A 21,181-nucleotide genomic window follows, 5' to 3' on the forward strand; every position below is an offset into this window, starting at 1 on the left:
AGATTCAACTTGTTAACTAAGAGTGCGGCAGAGAAAGTGAGTTGAACAGAGAAGTTGATACAGCACAGCTCTATCTGCACAAAAAGAGGCTCAGTTACTGACTAATAGTCTGATGTGTGTGCGTGTGGGTGGGGTTTGGGGTTGCAGTATAATATATAAGACAGTACATACATACTGTATACTTTTGTTTTCACTTGTGTATGTTTGTGTGTGTGTGTGAGTATGTATGTTACAGCCTGAATGTCAGACTGTTTCACAGGGCCAGCTATCTTTAGATATGAGGGCCACAGCAACACGCGGAAAGGATCTTCAAGTTCTCTTGCCAACGGCAGATATTGTTGTGTTCATGCCCTCAGTTTCCAGTGTGTGTCACGTTGTCGTGGTTGTTATGGTTACGTAACAGCGTTGGTGTGTATGTGCAACTCGGAGACAACGCTGGCAGGATTGTCCTGTGGTATATGGTTCATTACCATTTTAAACTTAACGTCAAATTCACCCAGATCCCCCTAAAAAGTGCTGTAGCAGATTTCATCCAAAACTGATGTTTCCCGAGCAGCGTCAGGCAGACATGGCTCGGGCAATGCAGCAGAAAAAAACCCTGCCTGCCTTCCCCCATCTCTCCATCCCCTCTGCTCAATGCTAACCCTTTCCTAGCCCTGGCACCCCTACTGCGGCTTTGATCCTGGCACTTGAAGAACCATCTCCACTAAAGGGGAGAAAAGGGGGAGTAACAGATCTCTGATGGTGGCATTATCATAGCACCCAGCTGGGCAATGTCACAGTGAATCAGCTGTAGAGCAAACTGTGCTTAACGTATAAATTACTTCTTCTTCCACTGTGATGCTTTGATAATGATGCAGGAAGAAAATTAAGCATTTTCTCCATGGCACAACCAAAACACAAATAACTTGTCATTTTGTGCTGAGAATAAGCACTCACTTAATGCTCTCAAATCAGATTCTCATGCTGCTCATTTTGATGCCATAAAAAGCACACAGAGCACTGAGGAGTCGGATTTAACCTGAATACATGTTTCACATAACTTACCCCATGACAGCCTGGTTAACAGTCCTTTGCTCTACCAGCTAGAGACAGCAGACTGAAAAGCAAAAACAACTGCACTATGGATTAGAACTCTTTACATGGAGTTTTGGTAGATGTTTTTTTTTATTTTAAGCCAGTGACAGCAGCCACCTTGATAAGCACGTACACGTTACATCACCAAGCTCTGTTAGAGATGATACAGAACAATAAGTGCAGGCCAAATATTGTAGCCCCAAAGGCGGAATTCATGCTGCATTCAAATTTTGGGCATATACAGTAGCCGGCAAACCGGATATTCATTACTTTCATCAGGAGAAAGACTGTGCGGGTACAATGTAACACTTATCGTGCCTGCAGACAGAACTTGGCAGAATGGCTCCAATTTTTTCTGACTTTTACAGTCTGCTGGCAGAGAGGACAAGTGTGATTTTGAAAATTGAAGCAAAATGGGTGTATCCACATTATGTTCTGCTCATACCACACCGTAGTAATCAATAAAGTATTGTACAAATACAATCTTGGATCTGCTTGGAAATGAACTTTGATCCTCACCAATCAATATTTTTATATTAACAATGAATAAAATTATGTCTTGCAAAAGTAGTCACTTTAAGTTATGAAACTGCAGTTTCCCTCAGCTCTATAGGCCTTCTTTGAGCTCATTGCTTTGGTTTTTGTGCCTTCAACTTGTGAGAACAAGCAGATGTTTTGCGTGAAAAAGAGCTTATAAACCAACCATGGTAACAGACATCGTAAGTGATTACCTGGTGAACACGGTAGAGCAGTTAGCTAAATATTGCTAAATATTATTCATTACTATCAGTAATATCACCCCTACGCACCTCCCCACCCCACCCCACCCATATAGAGCAACTGTTTAGTTCAGTTTAGTTTGACCGTTCTGGGCTATTGTAGAAACATGGCAGGTGCAACGTGGGGGACTCCATGGAAGAGGCTCCCTGTGTAGACCCAAATGGCTCATTCTGAGCGAACAAACAAATATATTAAACATATTAAACAATTATTAATTTTAGGTGGTTATACACTAATAAAAATATACTTATGCATATTATATTCTACTTCTGCCAGCAGAACCCTGCAGATGTTACACAATAGTCCTTTAAGTAATTGAGGTGTAAAGGATAGGACAGGATCTGGTAGTCAGACGGGTTGTAATTAAACATCCAAGTTAGTCAAGCTTCTTTGGAAGAGAAGACAAATGCGAAAAGTGAAATGATTAGCCAGGTGTCCAGGTTCAACTTAAAACCTACAGTACTTCCATAGTGACTTGCTGTCAGGTTCTTAACCTGATCATCTGACTGCCGTTTTTTTTTTTCAACATGTCACCATGTTCTGAATCTTCGCAAATAACTTGGTACCATGTTATCATAATCAGTAGGAATGATGGCCAAAACAATACAAACAACACTTGTTCATTGTAAAAAAAAACAACAACACAAAAAAACATAAATATTAATAGTACATAGTAAATAGATTTGTTTTTATTTCCCCCAATGAGCATATCAAAAGTACTTTAGCAACAAGAAGGCTTCTACAGTAGTGAATCTGACCGACGTTGTGATGAAGTTGTAGTGTTGTAGCCTCAGCATCAAACTGCAGGCATCTTTTTGTAATGTACATTTATAGAAACGATGGTGGTGCCCTGTCAGTCCTTGGCATTGCCTCTAGCCTGCAGGAGTCTCTTCTCTTGCTCTCCTCATCTCCCTATTTGAGCTTGTGCCGTTGTGCTAATCTGACATGCTGCTCTAACATCAAAGGCTTTCTCCCCAGACTCCTCTGCCATCCTCCAACCACTGCCCCACCGCCCCACCCACACATCTCAGCGACTGATAGGCCTCAGTTTAGTCCTCACATTCAATCAGAGGAGGTGGGGTGGTGCGGGGGGCTCTGATGAGGAGATTAGGATTCCTTTTATTCGAATCAGGGTGCCTCATGTTTTATTAACCAGGAGGCCTATACATAAGACATTGTGTCTCATTCCATATTCAGAGCTGTTATTGAACAGATAGAACAGAAACCTGCACCTGGCAGCTCACTCGTACATGCATGCTCAGATCTGCAAGAGACATATGCTAAATCTCTTCACTGCCACGAGTCATTTCACAGCAACTGCAGTAAAAGATGAGATGGCATAAAAGTATGCATAGCTGGTAATAGAAAAACAATAAAGCACTGTCTTTTCCATTGTACACAGTTGTCTCTATGGAAATGTCAGCTGTAAAGTATTTGGCTATGTGCCATATCACAAAGTTGCAGTGTTGCTTCTGAAATCTACAGCATGGTGTGGGAGCTCACTGAAGATGTATTCTTGTGTTCTCTAAAAACACTGACAGCATTGGCATGAGGCTTAGGGTCTAGAAATTTAAATACGAGATATCACCTAAATACAGAGAAAGGTCCAACTGCAGACCTAACATTTGTAGACCGCAGGTTTGTGAGCAAGTGTGAAGAGAGTGGGGTCTCTGGGCATGAAATGAGTCACTTCCTATAAATGTGTCACCTCCTTTTCTGCCACAAAAGTAAGAAAGCAAATTGGTCTACTTTTAGGGATAATTCCCTCAGTACAAAACATAAAGTGCAGCTGAGGTTGCCAGGACTATAATTATTTTGAAGAAACGTCTCTATCAAACCAAATGTGTGCACTGAGTCAGGCAATCACCAAAGTCAAATATCTATCTATCTTTATTGTAATGTGCATTGGGAACACATAACTAAAATCAAACAGTTAATGCAACAAAGACGCACCTCACACCTGGGGATCCTGCTCTCTTCCCATTGGTTCACAGACCTGGCATCCCCACATGTCGGGTTAGCAGTGGTCACCCGTGAAATGTTGAAAGGCACCATAAACACCTTTGTGTTAGTAGAGGTCCAAAAATGCTGCTAAGTGGGGTCAAAAGCAGTTGAAAGGTCAAAACAGTGGGTGAAACTGCCACAAGAGGGCTCTACTTGGCAGATGGCGTGGTGTTGCATAAATGAGGTAAGCAGTCCACTGTCAGGATGAGTCCAGCACTGCAGTCACCTGACCTCTCACAAGACTGAATAGGGACAAATGGTTTGTCCAAGGTCGCACTGCATATAGAGTGAGAATGGACACTTTCTCAGGATTACTCAGCACTATACTGCAAGGTTAAAGATGAGATGGAATTTGACTTTAAGTGGGATGCACTTTAAATGAACATTCACTTTATGTCAGTTCGCCCTTCAGACTGTGAGACAGGAATGAACACTGTGCACGCAACATTAGAATAAGCTTTGAAATCTTTTGAAATTTAATCAGAGGAGGTTAAAAAAATCCCACATAGAAAACTCAAATTTGCGTAACTTCATGCCCCTCTGTGGGTATTTTTAGAGCTGATGCAACTCCTCAGAGTTTTTTGGATCTCATGTCTATTTCAAAAGTGGAGCATCTGAAAGCAGTGATGAAGGATTTAGTATGGGAAGCATGGTCATGATTAATGTCGAGCATTGCAGAAGTGATGTGACTGTAATCTAGGGCTATAAATGAAAATGTGATTTTGCTGACATGGTAATAGGTTGTTCCATCACTGAGTTTTACTTGGTGCAGCATTGATTCTTTTTTAGTAGCCGGCCAAGACTCAGTGGTACAGTGGCTAATTCAGAAGTACCTCTTTTTTGTGCCAACTCATCTCATACCATTATGCACTATGCAGAGACGTCCCTGGGTCCCTCTGACTAGAGGGCCTTGGGGAGCAGCACAGCAGGCAGGACAAAACATGACGTCACCCTCCACCAATGTATTGGAAGGACATAAACACCACTTACACTGTAGATGCACAGCCCTCAACCAAGGTCACAAAATTTTACATCTTATTTATGCATTTAAAGGGGAACACCACAGATTTTACACATCAAATTGCCTCAAGGAATGTCAGCATCAGTTTTGGCTGAACACTGCAAGTTGGAGGTAAACTCCTCTTTATAACTCCTCTTTATAATACTTAGAAATAATACACAGGACATGACATCAATGTTCATAGGTAACCATGGTCCAGTGTATACACAAGATGGCAAGAAGAAGGGCGGTGGACTGTTGCTCAGTGCTGCTAGTCCTTTAAGGCATCCTGGATAAATACTGATATTCAAACTTAGCAGCAAAAGAAACACACCCCTTGCTTTAGTGCTTCTTCTAAAGCCCCGCCCCCCAGACTATAGTGGAATTGAGTGCTTCTGTTTTTTCATGGCTGAAGCAAAAAATGTAATATAAAACACTACTAAAGAAACAACATGCACACACACACACACAGCTTCCACAGCATAAAGTAAAGTAAAAGAGTAAAAACTTGAAAGAGTTAGTGATTTTGATTGTTTTTAGGAATGTCAACATTTCATATTATGCATCAATCCTACCTTGCTTGCAAACCTGTTTTTAGGTGACGTGTTTATAAAAGCCACCGTTGTAATTGTTGTAAGGACAAATCTCCCAATACAGAGCAAACAACAAAGAAGGAGCTAAGCTAACAAGCAGAGTGGACGAGACAGTGTCTCAGACCTCTCTCCTCCAAGTCTAACTAACAGTATACCAAGAACAAACAGGATAAAACAATCCTGCCCTACTGGCTCAGTCATAGCTTTTCTTTAAAAATTATATTCCTGTCTTTCTTCTTACCTCATCTTCATTCTGTAATGTTACTGTGCACCAGAATTCTCATCTTTCTTGCCCCCACTGTCCCCTTTACACCCTCTTATGCTGCCTCCTGTGCATGAGCACAAACACCATGATTGGCTGGAATGGACTGCACCAATCCACATAATTTATATCCCAATTCCTAAGCCATGGCTGTGCAGAAACACCAGATCTCTTTTCAGCACACACAGAAGGGGCAGCTAGTGTACCATGAAGAGACATTTCCTGAATTTTAATAAAGGTAAAGTGTATTATTTGATTTTTGGCAATCAGTTGCTTATTTAGACATCCAGCAGTTACAGAGAAACAGCCTGATCATTATAAGTTTAATATTAACTCCTTTTAGCTCTGTTTATGGTCCCCACCAACTAAGGGCAATATCTGGCTCTGTAGTTGCTGAATATTTGTTATCTAGTTGCTAACTTTGTCTAATGTTTGGTGGTAGGAAAGTAGTGTACCATGTGTATCTTTAAGCTTCCTTCGGTGGCAGGTTGATATTAAGTGGTGAGAATGAACCGAAATGCTAAAGAAGTAGGCTGTAAAAACAAGCTAAAAGATGTTAAAATGCTCCACAATAGCTGAGAGGGACAGCAGAGTGGGATGATAATTTTTTCTTGCGTCGTCACTTTGAGGAACACTGATATTACACATGATCCATTGTTGATGTATAAATATTGGTTATGGCTCCTTAAAAGTGGGGACTATTGAAATGTGTCTCAGTTTTTAACCTTTGGAGCTTAAAGGCCCAGAAAATGTATCTTCTTATTTGGCTTCTTGAAATGAACAGGGGGATCAAACGAGAACACTGTTAGTTGCTATAGTTAGAAGATTTTTAGATATTTTACATTAAGAGAACTTTGTATTTCTTCTCAAGATTTCAAACCGAGTTGTCAGCAGCTTTAAAGAAAAGAGTGCTGAAAACAGAAATACAGGAATGGTTATGATTTTGAGCTTGAAATTGAAATCTGAGAGACAGTGGAAATTTTCAGATGATGCCAGCTGGCTGCTGGGCTGCTGCCTAAGTGTCTTCAAAATTATGCATTTTTTGAGCTTGAATGATTTGACCATCTGCATGAATCAAGAGCATTTTGTCTGATATCACAGGTTGTAATTACCATCAAAGGAAAAGCATTTAATGCGCAAATTCTATTTCAAGGCTGATTTTCTCTTTACGAGAGCAGAGAAAAAAAGATATTCTTTGCCTCCATGTACAGGCTTGATTGAACAGCACAAACAGAAATGGTGAGGCTATGCTACCCCCACTGCTGCAACACACAAACACACACACACACACACACACACACACACACACACACACACACACACACACACACACACACACATACTGTCTACCCTCCCCCAACAACTAAACAATCTGGGATCTCTAAAAAACAAGGACATCACACATATAGTAGGACTTAAAAATTGGTGCTTTTCTGTATTGAAGTTCTCAACAGTACAGACAAAATACAGACAGAATAGTGGTGAAGCCATGCCCAAAGAGATGAATAGCTTGTGGCTTGTGTTTACTGCTCTGCATGCATACTTCCAGCAGAGCTTTGCTTTCATGCTCCATTGTGCTCTCTATGTCCATGATATGTACTTGAGCAACCCTGCCTTTATGAATTTAAATGGATGTTCTTCTGCATGTGTACTCTGTTGTTTTGTGTTCCTACAGAGTTTAATATACTGGAATTACATTCACATCTTTGTAACACAGTGCATGCTCCTGAGGATGGATATTGCTTGATGGCTTTATTTTAAGAAAGAAAGACCATTTACTATATGATATATAGGCTGAGATCTACTCAGTGACTGGATCAGGCATGTTGGGGGGAGCTACTTGACTTAAGCTGTCAGCCATTTACACATAATGTATCTTTTATGAATGTTTCATGTGCTGACCTAATTCCTTTCAGAGCAGAGTAAAAGCAATATGTTGCACACGAGAACACACCACAGCATCCAGCTGATCCCTCTGACATCCTCATCCCACAACAAGGGAATAGGAAGGGTTCGGACAAATGGAAACCGAGCTGTGATATGATCACTTGGATGCCCTGGAAAGGCAACAACAGAGGATCTAGACCACCCCAGCAGAGTTATTTTCAGCCATTTGTTTTTACAAAATCTACACTACATCCCACAGAGACAGGGAATGGAAGCAGCCTAGTGAAGGCTTTATTACAAAAAGAGATACTTTGCTCACTGTGGCAGATGTAATTAATACAAATGCTAAAGAGTAGGAATGGAGAGACTGATCACTCTGGCTGATGTGAATCTGTCAGCAGTGTTAAAGAGGGCGGGGTAGGGGTATTTTGGGGCAGGGGACAGCTGCAAAAATCAGTCTGCTGAAACTGGGTGCTGGATTTGAATATGTGCATCTCCCTGAAGAATTCAACCCTAACAAGTAAACATGAAAGTTACAAATAAACACCGAACTGCTGTTCTGATATGACTTGAGCTAACCCCATGAAATCCATGTAATTAAAAAGCATGTTTAGATGAAGTCAAAAATCCCTGCTAGAACACCAGACATGGGCCATTTATCTGTTATAAATAGACTTCCTTCCAACCAGGATCTCTAGCTGCCGTGTGAATCATGATTGTTGAGCTTGGTAGAGAGGATGTTGGGGTTGGCTTTGTTGGCCTGTCGGATGTTCAATCCACCACTTTGGTCCACCTTTGGTCTACCTTACCAATTCCTAAACTTTGCCAAATCTTAAACATTGCATTGGCTGAAAAAAAGGTTATATTAATAATTTTTCTAACGGTCTTCATCATAAAGTGCCATGACTTTGTGGCTACATGTTTTGATTAGCAGTCATGTAACAGTTTTGAAAGATGATGATGAGCAATGGCTTTCTACTGGAGCGCGACATCAGAAAACGCTATCATGTAACATTTTGGAAGGCAATGAGAAGCAACAGATTCAGCAGTATTCTTGTGGACTGTTTACGATTATGATAATCAATTAATCATTTATTAGGCAAAATATACATTTACTGGTTCAAGCCTTTCAAATGTCAGGTTTAGCTGGCTTTCTATGTTTTGGATTGTAAACTGAATGTCTTTGGGTTTTGGATTGTTGGTTGGACAAACCAAACAACAATCTGAAGGTGTCACCTTAGGGATATTGTGATGGTGTTCTTCATGATTTGATCTGACCCTCTATGAACAAAATGATAAATTAATTAATTAATTCATTATCTATACCAACTATCCGTTAAGGGTTGTGTGTGTGTGTGTGTGTGTGTGTGTGTGTGTGGGCGGGGGGTGGTGGTTGGGAGGGGGTGGTGTTGGGGACATTGGGTGAGAGGCGGGGTACACCCTCTATTGGTTCACCAGTCCATTGGAGGGCCGACATATATAGACAAACAACCAATCACACTCACAGTCACACCTACGGGAAAGCTGGAGTACCTGGAGAGAACCCATGCAGGCACAGGGAGAACATGCAAACGCCACACAGAGAAGCTCTGGGCAAAATGGGGCCCAAACCCAGAACCTTCTTACTGTGAGGTGACAGTGCTAACCACTGTGCCACTGTACTGCCCTAAATGATGAATTGATAAATCAACAAAGCACCTTCCTGCTCAGCCCAGGCAGCATCAACAGAAACCTGGCCTCCTCTCAACCTTGAAACATCCCCTTTAGAGGAATCCCAGAGACTATTTTGTTTGCAGCTCACACACACCACGAAGTCGAGGCTGTGTCTTCCCCACTGCTACAGTCTTCTATTTGTCACTGTGACACTGCATTGGCTCGGAGGCTGCTCAGGCTGTGGCTGTACCTGATGAATGATTCAGCAGATTTAAAGGGGAGCAGTGCTGGGATGGAGCAGTAGAAGGGTTTTATGAACATTAAATTTATGTTTTATGTTTTTAAACTAGAAGCACTGCCGGAGTGCAAAACCTCTTTAGGAGTTAAATGTCAACATGTGAAACACATTGAACTTATTTGCACATACTGTATTTCATGATACAATATTTGCTGTATCTGACATATAGGTTCTTGCCATAGAAAAGAGAGTACATGACCGCCAATGCTGATCTACGGAGTCAGATCTTGACAATCAATCTGCAAATGAATTCTAGACTAAATGTTTAATCATTAATGATAGTTTTATTGTCAACCCTGGACATTGTATCAGTCTATCAATAACTAACCTCTGATTCAGTTACTGGTTAATCTGTGAAACACAGAAGCTCTTCCATTACTGAGAATGTGACTACTTTGTGGTTGAGGTTTGTAATCAATTGTAAAGTGCTTTGGTGCAAATTGCTCCACAAATGGACACTCCATTACTGCAGGTTTGAGCAGTTACACTGCTGATGTACAGCATATTTCTCCATTTTCCTCCGTCCCCCTTGTGACTGCACAACACTTACATACACTCCCCACTTAACTCACGCGCACAACACTTGGAGCCACCACCCATCATGTGCTCTGTTTCCCCACTGTCACACCTTCAATGACCTCATATTTAAGATATCTCATAGATTCAGTCTGTCCGAAATTGATGATGTGTCCGACTCAGTAGTACAGCGTGAACATTAATGACTCTGTTTCATTTAGTGCCCCAGTATTCCATGCCTGTGAGCCAGTATGCACAAAACTTATCTCTGGGACTAATACATTTAAGAGGTAGGCAGCCATTCTCAATGTTATTAATTATTCCAGTGTTTTTCTTTCTGTGAGAAGACGTGTTTGCAAAGAAAATGGTCTGTCTAGTTAATGTGAATGCTAAAAAACTATGGCCCTTTGGCTTCACCCTTTAAAGCTTGGCTTTTGACAAATATTTCCCACATGCTTACATTACTGCATCACTGCAATCACCTGAGATTCCTTCATCTTCAATTTGGCAAACTTGAGGTCATGTGTCACTTTTTTATTAACTGATAACAATTTGTGAGCACAACCTTTTGGCGTGCCTTCCATGCTTGGCCATATTAAATGAAGTCCTGTAAATATTGAATGAGATTCATGTTCTCTGAGTAGCCTACACCACTGGTTTTATTCCTTGTTTACTGCTTGTGCGTCCCCGAGGAGGAATCCAGCCATTGGCTTTTATCATCTCTGAGGTAACTCAGCCCTTCCTGCTTTTAATGTATGAATGCCTGTCTAGAAAATCGATCTGAAACCACAAAGCTTTTGCTTACACACCAAGTGATGTTGTCTCAATGATTAGTCGTCTGTGTTGATTAACTGAATGCAAGTAGATGAAAAAAGTATATTTAAAAATAGGTTTTAAAAAGCAGTATTTTTGTCAAAAAACAAAACAAAACAAACAACACACACAAACACAGAGACAAAAACAGTAGCACTGTACCTAACAAAAAACTGAAACAATATTTCTGTATTATTGCAAGGGGATTTGTGGTACTGTAAATGCTTGTATTACTGAATATGTGGTTTGCAGTGAGCTGAGTATGAATTTGATACATCCACTAACCTCCCCCGTGGGACAAATCTTAACAGCTTTCTTAATTGCCTTATTTTTCATCTAGCACCAGTATCAGGTCAACATTTTAACATGATTGATACCTTGGTTTAAACATTGTATGTTCTTAACATCAGCATGTTTCCCAATGTACAGCCTTACAGAGCCTTTAGCATGTTTGTGAATTTTAACATTGGCAAGACACAATGTGGGTTTATTTACAGAAATGCTCCTCATAGCCACCTTCATACTATATGAGAGTTTAAATTGTATTATTTATTTATTTATTGCTAAAACTTTAACCTATTAAGACTCTTAAAAGTATACCCCGTTGACAGGGACATTGTAGCTAAAATTAATGCAGTCTAATACAACAGCCTACCAAAATATGCTGCCATTATGATGATGATAATTTTTCACCATTTTATAGAGCAAATAATTGATTGAAAAAATGACAAAATAATGGGCATAATGCAAATAAACTAGCTGTAATCCTAAACTGTATTGAATTGAGAGAGAGTTTTTAGGATAGACTATATAACACAGGGCTGTTTTTTACTTTTATTTTTTATTTATTTATTTATCTCAGAATCCATTCATTTTAACTAAGTAGACATAAGTAGAATTGCTTTGTGCAGAAGATGTCTGAGTGAAACTGTGTTATTGCAGTCGTTAACCGTGTGTGTGTGTGTGTGTGTGTGTGTGTACGAACTGTAACCCACTGTAGGCTACTGTACTACAGAATGTTTTGCAGAAGAGGATGAGCGTGTGCCAGTTTATTTGCCCTCCTCCTTCCGTACGGAGGGGCGGGGTTCACATGGTACATCAACACTAGCAGCTAGCTGCAGATGTAACCCGGTCGCTCACACTTAAGTTTCTGTTCACTCCGGACTTTTCCGTCGTCGTTAAACTATTATCATACGCATTTTCGAACGAGGCACTGTTACATATGTTACATTTTCATTCGTCTGTTTCCATTCCATCCTGAAATCCACCGCGGCTGCGAAATCATCAGTCTCCGGTCAGTTTGAGCTCGTCGGCTCCTCGGGAACATATGATGTGAATACCGAGCACTGAAGTAGGACTGGATAACTGAGTATCTTAAAAAATATGTAAGTGTTGTTCGGAAACATCTACTCTTGACTCATTGTTACACTGTTTATTAGATTATTTAATCTAAATATAATATTGTTCACGTAATGTGTCTACTGGGACTAGTAGTGCCATATCGTTCTTAGTGGTGCTATTTCCACAGATTCCACATTATTCCCATACTGACTTGTGGCTTTCAGCTGCGAGTTTGTAGTGAGGAATAGCCTACTTGAATAACATTTCCTTTTTTAGTAGTGATAGCACTGTGATAAATCTATAATATTCCTTAGAGGACTTTAATCACTTTTCCCTATTGATACTAGGAATGCTTTTTAAATAAAAAAAACTCATAAGCTTCAAACTCATGACATTAAGTTGTTCATAATGTGAGTGAGGAGGATGTTGTGACATTTCCCAGTGCTCTGTGTTGTCTTTCTCAGCAGGCTCATTATCTGCAGAAGCAGCCCTTTGCTTTAGGCTACAGTACACTGTACAATATCTGACTTGAACAATTAACTTTCTTTTTCCTGCTTGAAAAGATGATTCTTTCCCCTGCCTTTGCAGAAAAAACATGTTTATGTTCACTCAAACCCCTAACACCTAACCACTTTGATTAATATTTCAACATAAGTTGCAAATTGCTCCCTGACTTACATTATGCATCGTTGCATGCTGGGCCACGATTGGCTGCAGCTCTCGGTCTCTCTGTGTGGCAACAAGCCTTCCCATCCGCCCAGCAACTCCCTATTCCTCATGCCATGGTGATTTTCTGCCTCCGAGGGCCTTTTCTGCAGCATCCAGTGTAGTAACCATGGCAACGGCAGCCTGACCCTGGGTGTGCTGCTGCTGTTACTACAGGCTTGACCTGAATTCCTTGCTGCATCCCAGGCAGGCATACATGACTTGGGCAGCTGACCTGCTTCTCATTGTTGGTTGTGAAGCAGCTGAGGTTGTCAGTCAAAGCCGAGGCACCAAAACAGTGTTCATGGATCAATAAACTCAGCTGTGATTGGCTTTGTGTTGCAAGGAGAGTCTGTAATGTTATCATGTTATCTTAAGAAAATGTTAACGTATGAGGATCAGCTGGAGTCTCTAGCTGTGACTTCTGTGAAAAATTTAGGTTTTCAAGCAGAGATTGTAGTAAATTGTAGTAAATAATAGAGCTAGTAAATTGAATATCTTTTGGTTTTGGCCTATTGGTTGGATAAAAAGGATATGTGAAGACATCACTTTGGGCTTTAGGGAATAATGATTTGACTATTTTCTGGCGTTTCATAGACCTTTAATCAAGGAAATGATAAGCAGATTAATTAATAATGAAAATAATCACTGCAGTCCTAAGGAAAATCCTCGTAGTGAACATTTTAATATTGAATGGCTGCTGACACGATGCCTTATATCTGTGCTGAACATCTGTGTAAATACAATATAACACCAACTTGAAAGTTTAGATGACATTTCAGGCTGCTAACTGCACTATTTTGTAAAGGTGGAGGATTTTCACATTGTGAATCTGTTGCACTTTTGCTTGGTTGCTGCCTTGGTTGCCACATGGCAACAGCATTGCCATCGAACCCATCCTCACCTGTGGAATATCTTAGTATAACTCACAATACCCTTCCATTTATCTTTCTATTATGCAACTGGGGCCAGTAATGTAAGTGTATGTAATTCATTTCTTAAGGGAGAAATGAGCAGATGTTGTGGATTTAGATGCTGCTGACAGAAAATGAAAGTGTTCATGGAGCGATCCTTGCACAGCCCACAGCTCAGCTGTAGGCTCCCCGAGGTGTCAGCTTGTTGGCGGAGCCAGACTGTGTAGGAGTGCCTATTTCTGTCCTTTCTCCAAGGAACCTCTCTCTCTCTCTCTCTCTCTCTCTCTCTCTCTCTCCCTCCCTCCCTCCCTCCCTCCACCACTTGCTGCAGCATAACTGAAGTCAGCTCAGTCACCCTCTGGTTCTGTGCCTGTCTGTCTATCATTGTGATCTCTCTTCTACAGCTTATCCTGCAGACTTAAGAGGACTTCAAGAAGTCAGAGTAGCAGCTAAGAGGAATAGCCATTGATTGTCTATCTTTGCCTATGGAGAGAAATCAGAGCGTCTGCTCATGATTAATTGATTAGTTTATCAGCATCAAGTAATTGTTGGAGTCATTTTCTACTGAAAAAATGTCAAATATTTAATGGTTCCAGCTTCTCTAATGTGAACATTTTTTGCATTCCTTTGTCTTGTACATTACTACGCTGAATGTCTTTCAGTTTTGGGCAAAATAAGTAATTTGAGTTAAAGCCCGACTGATAAATCAGCAGGTAGATTTTATCATCCGATTTACACTAATTGCAGATAAGTCAGTATCAGTATTTATTACAGGTAACAAGAAATTAAAGCAATGGGAAGCCAACGATAGTTGCTGAAGGTATTTTTTGCCAAGTGTTGCTATTATGATGTTTGTCCACCAGAACGCTGCCACTCTGCTATTGGCAAAACACTAATCCCTGTTGGTTCATTGAATGCATCACAGTACAGCTGAATGGAGATGGCATTAATGAGTTTGTGTCTTCATGGTGAGGTGCTCATTTTCACATGTTATGCATTATTTGAATGATAATATTCCATTCCCCCTCATTTCTCCCTCTGTGTAACCAAAATAAGATACAGATCTACAGCAGTCATGTGAGTCATGCCTGGTTTTGCTGCAGTAAGCCACTACCGCCCTGTGTTAATTGGGTGGTATAGGCTATAGTATGGTGGCCCTGAAGGTCAAAACAAGACAACATTTCAGAAAACACAACAACATTTCAGAAAAGACAACATTACCGAAAACCATATCAGTTAATTAAAAGCTCTAATTGCAAACACCTACTGTAATTTATTGTTGAAGCTCTTGGTCATATAGACCTGATATTTATAAATCTGATATTTATTTTTGAGAAAAGAATTCTTAACATAATGGAGCATTTAGCAGCTAAATAGCCATATGTTTTCCTCAGAAATTGGTAGAGAGCAAAATTAGAGCTAAAAGAAAGTGAATATTGGACTCACATTCATTGGATGACCAGAGACATGACTCCAAATAATGGATGATGTTGCTCTATTGTCAACTGCATGTGTAAAATAAACAACTGTTTGCTCTCAAGTAAGTGCTATCAACTGGTGTTACGTCAATTTTGTATTCACAGCTTCTGTTGGTTCTGTTGCCCCCAAGTGGCTAAAATAAGTTATTGCATTATTAACAGTTAATTGGTTCTAAAAATGAATGCTGATTAATTGTATGTCAGTTGACTAATTAATTAATATAGTGCTGAGACGATTAGTTGATAAATTTGACATTTGACATTAAAAAAATAAGAAAATGTGTTAGTTCCTGTTTGTACAATGTGAATATTGACTGGGTTTGTCAGTCCTCTATGATAGTAAATTGCAGATATTTAGGTTTAATGAGTTAGTCAGACAAAAGGTATTTTGATTATTCTAAACTTGCACAGACACAGTGTAGATAGTATAAAACTCTTGTTTGTATGTCTAAATAATTAAAACAATTACAAAATAACAATTACAAAACAAAAGACAGTTGTCAAACATTATGTGAAAACACTAAACCCTTAACTATAAGACACATTTCCCCCATAAATGGGTTTATAAAAACACTGGAATAATTTTTTGTCAGTACCTAAAAATAGTACAGAGCAAAAAAGAACACAAAAATAAACAGTTGGGACATGGAGATGCAGCAGGATGCTCTAAAAACTACCCGTCTGTCAGGAGCAGCATGTAACATTTGTACAGTTCTGTCATGTGCTGTCAAATTGTGCAGCAGATTCCTGTGTAGCTCACGAACATAAGTACATGGCCTGAAATAGTGTAAAATCAGTGGGGATTGCAGGCTGCAGATGTCTGCATTGACCTTAGAAAAGGCAGTTGTGCTGAAGCTGATTTTATTTATCCTCTGTGTGTCTTTCAAGACAGCGTTCCATTGTCTGCGTATTTTGGGGCCAGGGAGGTCTGGCTGCCCTGAAACCATGTGAGTCACTCACAAACAATGTGATTCTCTGTCTTCTCTCCACTGCTCACTTCTCCTCAGAATTAGACTGGAATCAATAAGGCATTGACAGCCAGTGACCCACATTTGCTACTCTCACATGATGATGGGATGTCAGTAGTATCCAGTCAATTGTGTGAAGTGATTTAAGAAATTTCTTTAGTTGATGTCACTGCTGCCTTTCTGTTTTCAGGGATGGATTTTTTTGTCTGCAGCCCATTTTGAAGCAGCTTTGTTTGCTTTATGTTGTAGATGGAATGGACCAGCAGAGGGCACTGCACTCAGGTTGCCTGGTCTCAGGGGTTCGCACGCCTCCCGTCCGCCGCAACAGCAAGCTGGCCAGCCTGGGACGCATCTTCAAGCCCTGGAAATGGAGGAAAAAGAAAAATGAGAAGCTGAAGCCCTCGGCAAGTGAGTGTGACTCGTTCTTCCATCAGTGCTGGGAAAAGCACTGGATGGTTAGGGAATCGCTCAGGAAATAGGAACAAGACGGCTGTATTTACAAAGCGTTCCACATGTTTTCATTTGCTATGCAGTCAGTGGACTGGTTTTTATAAATGTTTGTGTTGTTTAGCGGTGGAGAAGAAGACAGCTGTACGACAGAAAAGAGATGACCTCGTCAAGAGGAACCCTGGGGAGATGGAGACAGGTGCAAAATGAGAGATGAATACATACACAAACACATACACACACACACACACACACGAACACATGTGACTCCAGGCTCATCACACTTCATTTGTTTAACCACATGATGCCCAACTCGTTCTCTGTGCACTGTTTGCAGAGTCAGATCTTGCTTGTGGGGGTAACAGTGAAGATCCAGACACCCCGACTCACTCTGACGGTGAGGACAGAGATGAGGAGCCTGTGGCACCTCTGGCTAGCACCAATGAAGATCTAGGCAGCGATTTAGAAGCCTCAACAGGTAGAGTACAATACTGGGGCTTGATAGAAAACATTCAACAAATAAAGAGGTATACAAAGCACTTTGTATAGCTCATTGTTTTGGTTTTATGGCCCACAAGCATTGTGGTCATCTCTCCACCCTCATTGTGATTTTTCCAGCAGCAGCTGTTTATAATTGGAAAAAAATCCAAGTCCACTCTACACTACTTAGCATCAAACAGCAGACACATACAGTTAGCAACTAGCTGGTGATTTAGCTGCTAAAGAGTCAGATATTTCCCTCAGGAGTTGGTGGAGACCACAACAGAGCTAAAAGAGGGTAAATGTTAGGCTTACATTCTACAGGTGGCCAGAAACACAACTCCAAAGAAAGCTAATGCTGCTGGATATGTAAACAGGCAACCTTTTTGCTATTGTCATCCTAAATTTATAAGGTGATAACACTGTGTGTCAGTGTTGTGCTTACAGCTTGCTGCAGTGCCCTTTAGTGGCCAAACAATGATGCAGGTCGAAAATAATTTAGATTGTGGCCTGCTGTTACGTGCTTTTTGTACGAAAAGTTGTAATCGGCTGATACATCTCTATCATAATTTCTAAAGTAAGTATCACCATTTAAAGGCACTTTCACACCCATGGATAATTTAGAGTTACCCATTAACCTAAACTGTGTGTCTGTGGACAGTGATAGGAAACACCAGCAGAGGTAGGGGATTTGCAGACTTGATACACAAGCAGGTGGTAGATTCAAACCTAGGACCAAATCTAGTGTCAGTCTTTACTATAGTTCCTGTTTGTGATTTAAGCTGACAAAATAATTTATTATTAGTAATAATAAATAATTAGTAATAAAATTGGTGATTCTTGTTGGTTAAAATGGCTATATCTTTCCTGGTGCGGTTTTATTGGCACCAGCTGCAGTTTGGAGTACCATGTCTCTGACTGTCCACTAAGTGGAGACAGAGACTTTCCAAACAAACCAAACATTTACATTATCGTTGCTGATGCTCCATCCCAGTTCAAGATGTGACTGAAGATTTAAAGGCAGCGGGCGACCCCAGTCAGAGTGACGATGGGGAAGACGAAAGCACGTCACTAAGCGACCCTGGTGAAGAGCAGTCGATGGGGAAGGTGGAGACTGTTGAAGGGAAACAGGAGGTGACAGTGACCCAACCTCAGAGACGAGCCAGCACCCCTCCTCCACCCAACATGCCAGTGAAACTGCTCACCAGACTGGGCAGCCTCGATGGTGAGTTTACCATGATAACGCTGATGTCAAGCCTTGCCGGTTTGCAGTGGTGTCTCATGTTGATGATTACCTTCCTCAGCTGCCCCTCCAGTGCCAGTGAAGAAGTCCCCAGCCACCTTACCCAGGAACTTCACACTTCCCAAAGACCCTCATGGCTCACTGTTGAGAGGCAGGATCTCCACACCTACTGGGTCCCCCCACCTTGGGGCACTACACCCACAGCTGCCCCCCAGCTGTATCATTGAGGAACTACACCGCGCCCTAGCCACCAAACATAGACAGGACAGGTCAGACTCTGGAGCAACATGTGCAGCATTTCTAAACATATATTGCCTTTGTTTGTATACTTTCTATTCTGTAAATGTTTCCACATGATATATATAGTGATAAATGCAGAATATTGTTATTATTTTTTACAAAATGAAAAACAAATGAAATGGAGCTTCCGTTAATGAAAGATATTGTATCAGTTCTGTTAGACTATTAAAAAACCTGTTCACGAAAAATAATAATCCAATGATTAATGCTTAATTTTCGATTGACTGACTAAATGATTAAGTGATTAACTGATACATTGTTTCAGCCCTTCTGCCAGCCCTCTCTGGCATTTCCTACCTAGTGAGATCATTTTTTGTTGTTGACACAATATATAATGTTCTACTAAGTTCATTAAAGACAGAGTCACAGAGTAGAAACTGTTGCTTGAATGAACTGCGAGCTGTGTTAAAAACAGACACTCCATAAAGTACCAGTATTGTCCTCTTCTTCCTTTTAATTATAAACTAAACTGGTTGGCCTTTAATCATTCTTTGTGGGGATGCCTGACTCTTCTAAAGTCAGCAAGCATTTCCCTGGATTTAATCACTCAGTCTTTTTTAACTGCTTGTAAAAAAATGTTGTGGTAGTCAACCAGTCATCACACAAAGCTAAAGTTGTAATTGACAGATTTGTCTTGTGATGTGTGACCTCAGTTTCCAGACAAAGGAAGCACGCTCATCTCCAAAACGCCGGCTGGATGGCCGTCTTTCCCGCACGTCTAGCACAGAGAGGGAGCCTGCCGGGGAGTCTGAGAGCAAGAAGGAGTCTGATGAGAACAAGGAGAACTGGCGTCTGGACGAGTACTTGAGCGACCAGGACAGCTGGAACGAGTCTGTGATCTCTGGTAGGTCTCTGCTGACAGCAGACATGTACTGGAATATTTGCTTTACTATTATCTGCCTCTTAATGTACAAAGCCAGCAAAATCTGGGCAACCTGTCAGTGGATAATGAAGCAGCATAATCTGCTGATATTTGTTTACAGTGAGCGCCATGACAGGGAGATTTGCAGCAATGACGAATAGCAGACTTACTGGTGTTAAATTTCAGTGGCCCGTCAACATCTGCTCTGGTGGCCTAATTCTTGGCCATTCATGTGGGTCATTGGTGCACAGCCGCCTGCCATCAACATGTCTGTGGAAAAAAAAAAGGCTAAGATGGAACGTGACAGACACACATGGTATCAGCACTAGAATGACGTAATACAAATATCTGCTGACTGAGGAGACAGTCATAAAAATATGTAAGGGATGATGTAGCAACAGAATGACAAAATAGATTTACAATGTAATTAGAATCTGTACAATGTTTCTATTATATGTCAGTGTAGCAGAAAAAAAAAACATTTACTTGCTTTGAACCAAAAATATGTAAAAATGAAGCTAATTAGGCTAATTTAATTTTACTCAGACTTTCAAATCTCTTATTATTTGCTGGCCAGGCCCTGCAACACAAATCATTCGTCGTGTGATGTGTAACCAGACCTTGCTTTTTACCTCTTAAGTCTGATCATGTTGATAAAATGAATCACAACTGTAGGATGTCACTCAGTTTGAAGCATACTCCCCATATTGGGAGTTGGTGGCATTAATGAGCCATAAAATGCACTAGTGCACAAGTAAAGGAAGAGAAGAAGCATATTGTTACCCAGTGTGATCAATGACGGGTTCAAATGCCTTTGCAAGTGTATGAAGTAGGAAATGCATTTCACATGTTTGTATGGCTTTGAGGACGCACACAAAACAATACATTATGAGACAAGTACTTAATGTAAACTTGATGTGAAACTCCTATATAATAAGAAAAATCATGCACTCACACTGTTTGTTTCATCACATTAACATTAAAAACATGTTTTAGGAACAGTAATTATCCTAACATATTTAGTACTTAAGTGTTGGTCATTTTGGCATGGCAAATGAGTCAAAATACTACAATACTCATGTGCCTCAGGCACCAATGCTATGGAGAAGAAGCCAGTCAGAGGCATGAATCAGAATTTAGAGCTCTGTAACTGGCTGTGTCCTGCCAAAAAGTACCATGGGAGTCCAAGTTAACCCATGATTTTTGTTAATGTACACAAGCTTGTACTTTTTTTTTTTTTTTTTTTTTTCTGAAGAACCAGATATTTTCTAACACAGTTGTTGATCTCGTTGACTGATGATTGAATCAGGAGAGCTTTATACTGATCCAAACTGTAGAGGAGCTCATTGCAACATTGTAACATTGTCTGTGGGAAAACTGAATAGGAATTTTACTAGTGGAACCAAATACCTCCCCCCACTTCACAACTCTATAAATGAGCTACATGGTTTCATTGCTCAGATGGAAGACACAAATGTTGACATCTCAAAACTCACATGAAATATTGGCTAGTCTTAAATGGAGGAACACACTATGGTCTGCTTAGTCAGAGCTTTTGGA

The 21,181-nt window shown here is 40.6% G+C and overlaps 1 protein-coding gene across 11 annotated transcripts in view; it reads left to right on the forward strand.

Annotated features, from left to right (window-relative positions):
- Window positions 1-21,181, forward strand: part of phactr3b (phosphatase and actin regulator 3b) — a 93,107-nt gene that overhangs the window by 28,510 nt on the left and 43,416 nt on the right. Inside the window, exons 2-6 of one of the 11 annotated variants that reach the window (XM_051074584.1) lie at window positions 16,539-16,697; window positions 16,861-16,935; window positions 17,074-17,214; window positions 18,211-18,441; window positions 18,521-18,728. The exons of 6 other annotated variants lie outside the window; for them this stretch is intronic. In XM_051074584.1, the coding sequence (XP_050930541.1) occupies window positions 16,539-16,697; window positions 16,861-16,935; window positions 17,074-17,214; window positions 18,211-18,441; window positions 18,521-18,728 (814 nt within the window). Of the gene's footprint in view, window positions 1-11,968; window positions 12,269-16,538; window positions 16,698-16,860; window positions 16,936-17,073; window positions 17,215-18,210; window positions 18,442-18,520; window positions 18,729-21,181 lie in introns of those variants that run through there. 4 more of the 11 variants (XM_051074583.1, XM_051074582.1, XM_051074581.1 and 1 more) reach the window with 4 other exon arrangements.

The sequence above is a fragment of the Lates calcarifer genome, linkage group LG12 (assembly GCF_001640805.2).
Source record: "Lates calcarifer isolate ASB-BC8 linkage group LG12, TLL_Latcal_v3, whole genome shotgun sequence".
Taxonomy (NCBI): Eukaryota; Metazoa; Chordata; class Actinopteri; family Centropomidae; genus Lates; species Lates calcarifer.